Source organism: Dicentrarchus labrax, unplaced genomic scaffold (assembly GCF_905237075.1).
Source record: "Dicentrarchus labrax unplaced genomic scaffold, dlabrax2021, whole genome shotgun sequence".
Classification (NCBI taxonomy): domain Eukaryota; kingdom Metazoa; phylum Chordata; class Actinopteri; family Moronidae; genus Dicentrarchus; species Dicentrarchus labrax.
Window position 1 is genome coordinate 24,731,430 of NW_026136710.1, and position 13,463 is coordinate 24,744,892.

A 13,463-nucleotide genomic window follows, 5' to 3' on the forward strand; every position below is an offset into this window, starting at 1 on the left:
ATTGTTGAAATATAAAATGAAATATACATAAAGTATGTCAGTCCGGGGTCATCAGTTTACTCAATGTAGGTAAAAGGTTGGGAACCACTGCCCCAAGCCGTGGGAAATTAATGGTAAAACTATCCATATATATCTATATAAAAGTGCAGATATTATCACATTAAAACTGCTTGTGTTTAATAATTGATTTAATGAGATTGGTTATACTATGGCTGTCCTGTTCTATTCATTATGAGGAATATCCTTCAGACAACAAATCAATTTTGACTGGAAACACAACAGCTAATGAATTACTACAGTATGATTACTATAGCTCAAATAACTCATACACTGTGCTAATTTAGCTAAAAACAAATTGTATTAGCTCATGTAAATTAGGCCATACAGTTTAAAATATAAATGCAAATCTTGTGATAATCAAATTAAATTCAGTTAATAGAAAGATAAGTACACAGTAATGGATTTTAATATAAGGATGCTGATTTATTTGTAAGCAGCTAAAATAGACACACAAAGTTAGCTAGCATGCAGCCACATCACATTAAGAGTGGACTTGGACATTTTAAGAACACATCTATGAAGATTGGGGTGTATGGACATGGGTCCAATTAGGATTTTAGAGTTCCTCAAATAGTTTATAGTTGATCAAATAGTTTATCCAATCACTCTCTACCAGGCAGGCGAAATCAATCACATGACTAGAATATTTAATACAGTGACAATATATAGCTTTGTTGAAAATGGTGTGCTAATATTATTTCAAGGGGACTGACAACTTATACATTAGTTGAATAAAATAGCCTGTATTTGTTTACGTCAAGAAATGTATAAGTTAAATATTGTTATTCTACTTTCTTAATGTCGATGACTGACCATACTTGCTACAGTTACATATCATTTATTGCTGGATTCAGCACAGTCAGACCTTTTTAACAAATCCTGGTTCCTGTGTCTGGGACACTCCCAGCCAAAGCTAACTTAAAGTAAATGTATACATTCAACATAGACCCTCATATTTGATACTTCTGCCTATTGTACGTCTGTGTTTGTAGTACTGTATTTCCTCAGTGCATCAAGATATTCACATTCTCTTTTCAGACATGTAGAGGGGCCCCCTGTCCACTTCCACACCACATTTGGGATCAATTAGAGCTTGCATTACATAATTACATGGGTTAAGGTCAATTGTCTCCCATTCGGCCTGACTTTAAATTTGGGGTGTGCCACTATATCTCTCAATTTAACCACTTTTGCAGTAAAATATTTTTATACAAGAATCCATTTCTTATATGGGAGACCTTGGAGAATATAAAAAATCATTGTTGTGCTTTGTTCTACCTCCGGTACGGGTATCTCAAAGACTAAAGCACTTTTGGGGGTCTTCCCTAGTCTAGCCTGTATCTGTTTTGTAATCTGGAGTCTTGAAGTCATAAATAATGTAATCCCAGTCAGTCTGTCTGGACTCCAAACTACGACTCATCAGGATATGAAACGTCATTGACCAGTTCACACATAACGATTTTCCTTACAGGAGTGAGCGCCAATTTATCTCTGATCTGCGGCAGTTTTGGAATAACACCGTGGAAAACCTTATTGACTACTGCCTAACATTACAATGCAACAGAGCTGGATACCTCTTCCACAGTCACTTCAACTACAGACTCAACAGCAAATAAATCCATAAAGTGTAAACTTTACTTGCTTGTCACAACCTGAAAACAACAGATAGTTTACTAATATGACTAGTCATCATGATATATTATGACCATATGTCTCTAGTGGATGTAGTGTAGTGATGGATGAAGTTGGATGTTGTGGTGGTAGTGTCACTGATTTATGAGCTGCAGGCCTTGCATACCACTGTCTATTCTTACTAGTGTCATTGACAACATTATTAAGTTGTGGTTTGGGAGGCAGACACCCTCTCCACATTTAAGAGTAGGCTTAAGACGTTCCTCTTTGATAAAGCTTATAGTTAGGGCTGGATCAGGTGAGTCCTGAACCATCCCTTAGTTATGCTGCTATCGGGCGATTTCCCATGGTGCACTGAGCTCCTCTCTTCCTCCCTCTCTCTCTTTCTGCACTCATTCCTGTCCCATTAATGCATGTTACTAACTTTACTTCTTCCCTGGAGTTCTTGTGCTTTCCCGCTCGCAGGTTCTCATGGATCCTGGTGGAGCCTCCTGCCATGGTCCTGCTTGACTGCCATTGCTAATATCACTGATATTATTGTTATTATTATTATTAATACCATTATTACTACAGTTACTATTATTACTATTGTCACTGCTCATTGTCCCCAATCGTTGCTGTTGTCGTCGTCATCATCTTCTTCATGTTCACTTCTATTAGTGTAGTTGTTGCTGTCTCTGTGTCTCTCTCTCTCTCTCTCTCTCTCTCTCTCTCTCTCTCTCTCTCTCTCACCCCAACTGGTCGAGGCAGACAACCACCCACCTAGAGCCGAAGGGTCTGTCCTAGGTTTCTGCCTCTTAACAGGCAGTTTTTCCTTGCCCCCGTCGCCAAGTGCTTGCACATGGTGGTACTGTTGGGTCTCTGTAAATAATGTTATAAGGAGTTCGGTCTAGACCTGCTCTATTTGAAAAGTGTCCTGAGATACCTTCTGTTATGAATTGGCGTTATACAAATAAAATTGAATTGAACAATTTAATTGAATTATCCAAATTTTATTGTTGGACTAGCTGCCTTCCAGATAGCTCCTTTTGTATGTAGGTCTCTGCTGGTCTACTGCAACCTAGTAGGCTGGCAGGTTTGCACACATTGCGATAGAAAGCACTCATCAAAACGTAACTTCTTCTTAAATTATTTAATAAAAATAAAAGTCCAGTCCTTTCAAGTCATTTGTCTCAAGTTTATGTCAAGTCTCGAGTCAAGTCAGTTTTGAGTCTTTTATCAATGTTAGTCAAGCAAGTCCTCAAATTTGCGAGTCAAGTCATGTGACTCAAGTCCCCAACCTCTTACATACTATTGATATACCATAGTCACAGTGCTGACACCAGTGCATTAATGATGTTTGATGATCGCCATCTCGTGTGTTGTTAGCTTGTTGTGTCTTTTGTTGCAGTGAAAACAAACCCTCCATCAGATGTCAGAGTCATTTCAGAAAGGACTTTTCCCACCTCCCTTCTGATAAATTGGGCTCATCCTATTGAGGAAGTTTATGTGAAATTAACATATGAAATCAGATTCTGCCCAAGTGGATCTCAAAATTGGACTTATGTAAGTATGTTGGTGTCTCATTTGACTACTCGTTAATTTCTCATAGTGTGCATGTTCATCATATCAAAAAGAGAAGTCGACCTCTGTTCCCCAGAGGATGAGCCCCCCTGACTTCTCCTCTTGTGCCTCCAGCAGACATTTTTACTGAAATATCTCAATGACTGTTTCATGGATTCCCATGAAAGTTGACACCATAGGTGTACTTAGTGACTTTCTACCTCCGGTTGATACATGTGTCAGCTCCAACTAAATATGGGATCTGGAGTATTACAACTAGTAATCACAGGTGTCACAAATAATAATATTTAAAAATTAAAATAATAATATTTAAAATGTCTTACTGCTTGGTGAGAAGGAGAAGATGGTTTGGGAGATCTGATCTCTACATCAACCTGGACTGAAATTTTAAGGATAACTTTAATGTTTATTTGTGTCTTTCCTCCATGTTGTACATAGTTTTGTTACTGCTGTTGGTCTTTTCTATGAAAGAGATGTGTTTGATATCTTTTAGGTACCGCTTGTGGACACTGCCAAAGGTATACAGTGCTTGAGACTACAGAACCTTCAGCCAGACACAGTTTATGACACCCAGGTGCGCTGCAAAAGTGCTTTAGAAGGTGGTTACTGGAGCAACTGGAGTACCAATGCTACTGAGAGAACACCAGAGGACCGTGAGTTATATGGCTGCCAGTTCAGACTACTTTCACGAAGTAAAAGTATTTGACCACCAAATACTCTAAAACTACCCACTTTAATGTTGAATTGTAGATTTGTGAGTTATGTTGTCCTTTTGCTCTTTTGGTAAAATAAAAAATTTTCTTTCCTTTTCTTTGGCCAAGGACCAAGAAGTAAACCGGATTTATGGAAAATCATCACTGTGGATGAGAGCACAGCACGACAAGTGTGGTTTATTTGTAAGGTAAATAACACACTCAATTTAACACAAATAATAGTATTTAAAATTTCTAACTGCTCGGTGAGAAGGAGAAGATGGTTTTGATGTCAAGATCTGATCTATACGATTGGTATCAAGGCATTTTTTAACTGATCGGCATTGGCTATGGTGGGCTTTATTAATCCGATCCCACTCTGATCTGTGTGTGAGAGCACAAGCAGCCCTCTTCTCTGAGTGGTACATATCCGACACAAACACATTCAACCACTGCAAGTGCAACAAAAGTCCTGTGAACAAAAAGCCAAAAAGAGTAATTCATTTAATCCTTGCTAAAGATGCAGAGACGACAGAAATAAACAGTCAGTAGAATACAGGTAATCAGGTAAAAGCTGCACTGAAGTAACAAACACTGGAGAGTGAAACTCCCTCCAGACAGCAACAACTACCTTGATCGGGACATCCCTACTGTTAATATTTTACAAATTTTGAAAAAAGAAGAAGAAATGTGTCTCAAAAGATGAGATATTATCCAATGTACTGTCAGTTTCATCGTTGGGCATTGAGTACAGAAATGCAGTAAAAGGATATGCATACTTAGGAAACCAGTTCAGAAAAAATTATGGACTTGGATACACACTGCCTGCAGTGCAGCCGCTATAATGCACACCTTAATCACCAGGTTGCTGTGGTGTACAAAACAGGTTCCACCCATTGCTCACCACAGACAGGAGACATGCTACAGTGCATCTCTTTTCTCCCCCCAAAAAAGGTTCATTTCAGATGCTTAATCCTTATCAGTCAATCATGTACTGCTACTGTACAGGGTTCTCAAGCAATGGTTTAGTTCTTCCCTGATAGCCAGATAGCAGTTAACGTTAAACCAAACTTTTTAACTGATCTTCCCTAAAAGATTTTCAATGACCTCCTATGTCCTACTGTATATTTTTCAATTCAATTTATTTCAATTACATTTTATTTGTATAGTGTAAGTTATCTCAGGACACTTTTCAAATAGAGCAGGTCTAGACCGAACTCCTTATAACATTATTTACAGAGACCCAACAGTACCACCATGAGCAAGCACTTGGCGATGGGGGCAAGGAAAAACTTCCTTTTAAGAGGCAGAAACCTAGGACAGATCCTTCGGCTCTAGGTGGGTGGTCGTCTGCCTCGACCAGTTGGGGTGAGAGAGCGAGAGAGAGAGAGAGAGACAGACAGGTGCACCGCAACAACAGTAGCAACAACTACACTAATAGTAGTGACTGATGATGATCAACATGAAGAAGATGATGACAACGACGACAACAATGATGGGGGACAATGAGCAGTGACAATAGTAATAATAGCGCGGCTGTGGCTCAGAGGCAGAGCGGGTTGTTCCTAAATCGGAAGGTTGTGGGTTCGATCCCCAGCCCCTGGTGCCACATGTCAAAGTATCCTTGAACCCCAAATTGCTCCTGATGCCGTGCATCGGTGTGTGAATGTGTATGAATGAGTTAGTTTCTGTTTGATGGACTTTGCCATCACTGAGTGAATGTGTGCACGTAGTGTAAAAGCGCTTTGAGTAGTCGGAAGACTAGAAAGGCGCTATACAAGTACAGGTCCATTTACCATTTAGTAATAATTATAATAATAGTGATATTAGCAATGGCAGTCAAGCAGGACCATGACAGGGCTCCAGACTAACATTTTGCACTGGCTGCACTGGTGCGCCAGCACAAAATTTTGGTGCACCCAAATTTTTCATTGCGTCGCCGTTAACGCAATAAGGTCACCTTTTTATCGCTCTCCATAACTTTCATATAATGTGAATGATTTTTAAACAAAAATAAGGTGTAGAGAAATTTATTAAACTTTATTTGAAGCACAATTATATATAAAAAGAAAAATAAAGTGTTTAAAGTGATTCACTGAGCTGAAATTGAACATTTCAAACTAAAACACTAAGCAAAATAAAACATTTCCAAATATAAGTTCGATACGAAACGTTGTTGACCCGCTCACGAATGCACTATTTCCGGCCATATTCTGACCGCACTACTGACAGTACACGCAGTGCATTGCGTTACGTCCTTTGTTGTACCTCAGCCAGGGAAATTGTTTCAGCCAGTCCTGTCTGAAGGAATATATTTTGACCTTTTTAATTTGGGTCTTGGAGCCGGGCTCTATCCCAGACTCGGTTGTCTCCTCCTCTGGTTCCGAGTCTGATGCTGTCACCGAAGGACCGGGTCTCTGCAATTTTTAAACACACACAACTTAGAACAGGACCACAGCCAATCAGAGGCAAAGACTCTGTCTCTTATTGGTTTAGAACACGACATGATCCTACCATGAGTGTGTGAGTTCGGTCACAGGAGAACACAGAGAGGTGATGCGCTTGCGAAATAAATTTATGTTTTCACCCGGGCAGCGTCAGGTGCACCAGTGCGTCATGTGCGACCAAATTGGTCACACTCTGGAGCCCTGCATGAGAACCTGCGAGACGAGAAAGCACAAGAACTCCGGGGAAGAAGTGAAGTTAGTAACATGCATTAATGGAACATGAATGAGTGCAGAAAGAGAGAGAGGAAGAGAGGAGCTCAGTGGATCATGGGAAATCCCCCGATAGTCCAGGCCTATAGCAGCATAACTAAGGGTTCAGGACTCACCTGATCCAGCCCTAAATATAAGCTTTATCAAAGAGGAACGTCTTAAGCCTATTCTTATATTTGAGATGGTGTCTGCCTCCCAAACCACAACTGGAAGCTGATTCCACAAGAGAGGAGCTTGGTAACTGAAGGCTCTGGCTCCTGTTCTACTTTTAGAGACTATAGGAACCACAAGTAGCCCTGCATTCAGAGAACGCAGTGTAGTTGGGAAATAAAGCCATTATATGTAACACTTTCGCATAAAAATGTCAATGTAAATCTACAAAGTGCAGATCAGACAGCTTTGGAATTATGGGGAGATGTATTTTCACACCTTTGGAGTCTCCCCCTGCTTCAAGTCTCTGTACTTTTTATTTCCTCAGCTCAGAGTAAAGACAGAGAACAAACCTAGAACAGGAAGAGACTGTTTGATCTTTCATTAAAAAATTTCCCTAAAGAGTCCTACAATAAATGTATCCTAATAAAATTAGTTGTTGTCTGCAGCCTTTATTGTCTAATAAAATAACACATGCATTGCATTTGGTGGCTTATTCTTTTAATGGGATTAACAAGGTTTAACAACATAAAGCAGCTGTCAGAGATCAGAAATGTAGTTAGTTTGAGCATGAACTTCCCTCACTGTGTTGATTAAATGTGTTTGGTTTTTTTTTTATTTGGAGGGTAAGTGAGTTCTGTGGAACAAAGGAATGAGCAATTTCCAGTTGTGGATAAGGCCAACTTTATCCCTTAGAGTAGTTTTAGCTTCATTAAAATAGCTGAATACAAAGCACACAATGGCATAAAATGGATATTTTAAAAAATATAACAATTTATAAGATAAAATCCTGTATTGATCCCCATAGATGGAAAAAAGTCAGACACACCAGCATAGGGGAATGTAGTGCAAAAAAGTACAAAAGTGTACAAGGACAATAACAGTCACAAAATAGGAATATTCTAAGATATCATAGAAAATATGACTATAATGAAAAATATATACACTATATTAAATGCAATATGTAGTAAAGTGTTGTGCAAAAAATTCTGAGCAGTGTATAACTAAAAAACTAAACTGTACATGTGCAATTTAAAGAAATAGTTTGGGCAAATAGTTTGTGCATCGTAGGTATGGTGCAAACGAGCCTCCAAAACGCTGGCACAGGGCTGGATCAGTCTGTGGCTATGCTCCTGAGTTGCCTCAGGATGAGAGGGGCTGTCCATGATGGCTTTCAGCTTCCTTCTCACCTTCTTCTCAGTCACTGCCTTCAGACTGACAAGCTCCATCCCCACCAGCTAGCCTTCTTCAGCTTGCTCAACTTGTTGGCACCCCTAGTCCCGATGCCTCCTCCCTAGCACACCACAGCAAAGAAGATGACACTGGCCATTACAGACTGGTAGAACATCCGTAGTAGCCGAGTGCACACGTTGAAGGACCTGAGCCTCCTCAGAAAGAACAGCCTGCTCTGTCCTTTCCTGTAGAGGGCCTCAGTGTGGTCCTAGCCAAGGTGTGAATGGGTGAAGTTGAGGTGTTTGTGAGTCAAACCTGTTGGCACGTCCCTTTTGTCCCCTCCACTGAACCTACTGACCTTTTCATTCTAGAAATCGCCTCCACCGACCACTGTTGCACAGTCCTGGTGGCATTAGACTGTCTCCTCCTAACAGCAGGCCTGTATGTAGGAGTAAGCTGAATCAGGCAGTGGTCAGATTTAATGAGAGGGCGGTGGCGCTGTATGCCTCCTTTACATTGGCATACAGTAGATCCAAGGTCTTTTCCCCCCTGTGTCTCAGGTCACATACTGGGTGAAGTTGGTCAGGGTCCTTTTTATTTATTATGATAAATGCGCTGGGATAACGTGTCTGTAGGTCTGCAACAGTGGAGTGGATGATGTCACAGGTGTGCACCGCTACTGCCGATGAAGGAATGTAAACGGTGACAACAAAACTGGCTGAAAACTCTTTGGGCAGATAGTATGGCCTTAACCCGATGGCCAGCAGTTCGCAATATCGGTCGTGCAGATTTGTGACATGTCCTGGGTTACACCATTGAAGACAGCAAGCCCTCCTCCCGACTTCTTACCGCTTTTCTTCCTATCTGCCTGAACTAGCGAAAACCTGCCTAGTTCAACTGAACAGTCTGGTATATTCCCATACAACCATGTCTCAGTCAGGCATAACATGCTGCACTCCAGATAATCACGCTGCCTGCTGACCAGGGCCGAGAGCGAGCGTACATTCCCTGTGACAACCAAGGGAAGACAGGGCTTGTACATCACCTTTCTGTCTTCTTGTTCCTCTCCAACGTGCCTGCTCTAGTTCCTTGCCTTTGTCTTCTTAACTCTACCGGAAACACCTTTTTGCTGTGCAGTCAGTTGTTTTTCTATACAAGGCTTGGTAATGTTATACTTACAGTGTATGACTTGTGCCCTGCCAGGATCCTGTGCTCTCCAACGGGAGGATAATAAGATTTGACATAAAGATTCAAGACCACATGGATAGAGTCAAGAAAAGAAGTGGGGAGTTGGAGAGTATCCCAGTCAACAGGTCGAAGGCAGACCCCAGCCCTAGCCAGCAGAAAATCACTATTCTTAAACAGATTTCCCTGGATGACAAGAAATCCGTGGAAGTGTACGTCACTGCTGTCAATTCTGTGGGAAAATCTCCTGAGGCATCGTTGGTCATCACTGAAAAAGCAAATGGTAGGTGTTCATGGTGAAAAGGCACCTGAGTAAATAAAATCTTGTCTAGGCGGTTGAGAAATTAGACTTTAAGCAGCATTCCATCAACAATGTGATGTCAAGTGTATTTTTTGTGTGTGTGTTACAGAGCTCCCTACAGTGAAAGACCTGAAAGTGCAGCGAAATGGGGGCCAGCTGTGTCTGGAATGGAAACCCCCTGCCAGACCTGTGTCAGAGTATGTGGTGGAGTGGGTCAGTGGTAGTCCGATAGACTGGGTCAGTGGTAGTCAGATGGACTGGCAGAGGGAACAAGCAAGTACCACCAACACTGTCATCAAAGGTAATCTCTTTAATCTACAGAATAAATATCTGAGTGGAGTTCGTAGTATGACTTCAACATGCCATTAAAGGGATATAATGAGAATGAAGTATTGAATTCAATTTCAATTTTATTTGTATAGCGCCAATTCATAACATATCTCAGGACACTTTTCAAATAGAGCAGGTCTAGACCGAACTCCTTATAACATTATTTACAGAGACCCAACAGTACCACCATGAGCAAGCACTTGGCGACAAGGGCAAGGGAAAACTGCCTGTTAAAAGGCAGAAACCTAGGACAGATCCTTCGGCTCTAGGTGGGTGGTCGTCTGTCTCGATCAGGTGGGGTGAGAGGGTGAGAGAGAGAGAGAGAGAGAGAGAGAGACACACTCTGACCAGCCTCACAACAACACTGCTCTACAAACAGTAATCAGAGTAAAGCAAATTATAGCACAATGTAAAGAAAGCTATCTGGACCATTGGGAAGAAACAACTAAAAGCCAAAGTAGATTGGAATGTTATCTTGCCGTTAAAAGGGATTATGAATTAGCAGAATATCTCTCTACTGTCAGAGATAGAAAGCAGAGACAGAGCCTAACCAAGTACATGCTCAGTGACCACAAACTGGCAATAGAAACAGGAAGACACAAAAAATCATGGCAACCAAAAGAAAACAGAAAATGTGGTCACTGTTCGACAGGTGAGGTTGAGACAGAGATGCACTTTCTCCTACAATGTACAAAATTAAATAATACTAATTTATTTGAACAAGTTCAGCTCTTTGATACCAGATTTCAAAGAGCTGAACGACCTCTCCAAATTAAAAATACTCCTCGGAGAAGGAGAGCGGGCACACCTTGCTGCCCAGTATGTATTAACATGCCACAACCTGAGGGACAGTAAGTGATCGAGGCACACACACACACAGACACACACACACACACACACACACACACACACACACACACACTGTATATAACTAATATAATGTTCATAACGTATATATCTTTGATTTATTGTATTGTATTTGAACACTGTTGTTTTGTTTTCAAAAAAAACTTTCATGCAAATAAAGCTCATTTTGAATTGAATTGAATTGAATTGAGAGAGAGAGACAAAGAGAGAGAGAGAGAGAGACACACAGATAGACAGACAGAGAAACAGACAGACAGACAGGTGCACAGCAACAACAGTAGCAACAACTACACTAATAGTAGTGACTGATGATGATGAACATGACAACAGCAACGATTGGGGACAATGAGCAGTGACAACAGCAACAACAGTAACCGTAGCTATAATAATACTTATAATAATAATAACACTGATATCAGTGATATTGGCAATGGCAGTCAAGCAGAACCATGGCAGGAGGCTCCACCAGGATCCATGAGAACTTGCGTGACGAAAAAGCACAAGAACTCCGGGGAAGAAGTGAAGTTAGTAACATGCATTAGTGGGACATGAATGAGTGCAGAAAGAGGAAGAGAGGAGCTCAGTGCACCATGGGAAATTCCCCGGTAGTCTAGGCCTATAGCAGCATAACTAAGGGATGGTTCAGGACTCACCTAAGCCAACCCTAACTATAAGCTTTATCAAAGAGGAATGTCTTAAGCCTACTCTTAAATGTGGAGAGGGTGTCTGCCTCCCGAACCACAACTGGAAGCTGGTTCCACAGGAGAGGAGCTTGGTAACTGAAGGCTCTGGCTCCTGTTCTACTTTTAGAGACTATAGGAACCACAAGTAGCCCAGCATTCAGAGAACGTAGTGTTCTAGTGGGGTAATAGGGTACTATGAGCTCTTTAAGATATGAAGGGGCCTGACCATGAAGAGCTTTATAGGTGAGGAGGAGGATTTTAAATTCTATTCTATAAATTTTACAGGGAGCCAGTGCAGAGAAGCTAGTACAGGAGAGATGTGATCTCTTTTTCTAGTTCCTGTCAGTACTCGTGCTGCGGCGTTCTGAATTAATTGGAGCATTTTAATGGACTTATTGGGGCAACCTGATAATAAAGAGTTGCAGTAATCCAGCCTTGAAGTAACAAATGCATGGATTAGTTTTTCTGCATCAGTCTGTGATAGGATGTGTCTAATTTTTGTAATATTACGTAAATGAAAGAAGGCGGTCCTGGAGGTCTGCTTTATGTGGGAATTAAATGAAAAATCCTGATCAAAGATAACTCCAAGATTCCTGACAGTGGTGCTAGAGGCCAAGGTAATGCCATCTAGAGTAACTATATCTTTACAGTTAGTCTCTAAGGTTTTTGGGGCCAAGTACAAGAATTTAGTTTTTTTTCTGAGTTTAACATCAGAAAATTCTTAGAAAATTCTTAGTTCTTGTTCTTAGTCTTTCTCAACCAAACTGGAAACACTGCAGCCAGTTCTATTTGTTATAGTGTACCGCGCTCCTGGACCGTACTCTGATTTTATATCTGAATTCTCAGAGTTTTTATCAAGTTTAGTCCTTAAATCAGATAAAGTAATTATTGTAGGTGATTTTAATATTCATGTGGATGTTAACAATGACAGCCTTGGTAACGCATTTATCTCATTAATAGACTCAATTGGCTTCTGTCAGAGTGTAAATAAACCAACTCATTGTTTTAATCACACTCTTGACCTTGTTTTATCATATGGCATTGATATTGAACATTTAATAGTCTTCCCACATAATCCTTTCCTATCTGACCATTATTTAATAACTTTTGAATTCATACTATTAGATTATAAGCCATTAGGCAAAACTTCCTACAGCAGATGTCTATCTGACAGTTCTGTAGCTAAATTAGGGTTAGGGTTATAGGGTTATAGGACTAACGGAGTCCTATAACAATTTTAGTCCCTCTGAAATTGATAATCTTGTCGATAGTGCTGCAGGCTCACTACGATCAACATTAGACTCTATCGCTCCTATAAAAAGGAAATTATTAAAACAAAGGAGATTAGCACCATGGTATAACCACCAAACCCGCCAGTTAAAGCAAATAGCTAGGAAATCTGAAAGGAAATGGCGCTCTTCCAAATTATCAGAATATCGCTCAATTTGGCAAGATAATCTTAAAACTTATAGAAAGGCCCTCCGTAATGCCAGAGGAGCCTATTACTCAGCACTAATAGAAGAAAATAAGAGTAACCCTAGGTTCCTCTTCAGCACTGTAGCCAGGCTGACAGAGAGCCACAGCTCTATTGAGCCACATATCCCCATAAACTTATAGCAACGACTTTATGAGCTTCTTCCACAATAAAATTATTACTGTTAGAGAGAAAATTAATCACCAACTGCCATCAACAGTTATCAGTGGCTCTCCAAGTTCAGAGACTTTTGCTAATGTAAACTTAGATATATATTTAGACTGTTTTTCTGCTATCGATCTTCATCAGTTAACTTCAATCATTTCGTCATCGAAGCCATCAACCTGTCTATTAGACCCGATCCCAACTAGGCTGCTTAAAGAAGTTGTTCCCTTAATTGGCACTTCTTTACTGGATATGATTAATCTTTCTTTATTATCAGGATATGTACCACAGTCCTTTAAAGTAGCTGAGTTGTGTGACTTTCTACATGACTTTCTACATAACAATAGTTTATTTGAGGATTTTCAGTCAGGATTTAGAGTTCATCAAAGCACATAGACAGCTCTGGTTTAAGTTAATAATGACCTTTTGATTGCTTCCGACAATGGACTTGTCTTTGTACTTGTATTATTA

General features: G+C 40.4%; 1 protein-coding gene and 1 long non-coding RNA gene across 3 annotated transcripts in view; one reads left to right on the forward strand and one right to left on the reverse strand.

The window, feature by feature from the left end:
- LOC127370389 (uncharacterized) overlaps window positions 1–7,504 on the reverse strand; it is a 55,853-nt gene extending 48,349 nt beyond the window's left edge. Inside the window, exon 1 of the long non-coding RNA XR_007886216.1 lies at window positions 6,781–7,504. This is a non-coding gene — a long non-coding RNA (uncharacterized LOC127370389). The remainder of the gene's footprint in view (window positions 1–6,780) is intronic.
- LOC127370318 (interleukin-6 receptor subunit beta-like) overlaps window positions 1–13,463 on the forward strand; it is a 44,453-nt gene that overhangs the window by 11,648 nt on the left and 19,342 nt on the right. For both annotated transcript variants that reach the window (XM_051412285.1, XM_051412286.1), the window contains 5 exons: window positions 3,083–3,237; window positions 3,749–3,908; window positions 4,077–4,156; window positions 9,191–9,455; window positions 9,583–9,774. In XM_051412285.1, coding sequence (XP_051268245.1) covers window positions 3,083–3,237; window positions 3,749–3,908; window positions 4,077–4,156; window positions 9,191–9,455; window positions 9,583–9,774 — 852 coding nt within the window. The remainder of the gene's footprint in view (window positions 1–3,082; window positions 3,238–3,748; window positions 3,909–4,076; window positions 4,157–9,190; window positions 9,456–9,582; window positions 9,775–13,463) is intronic.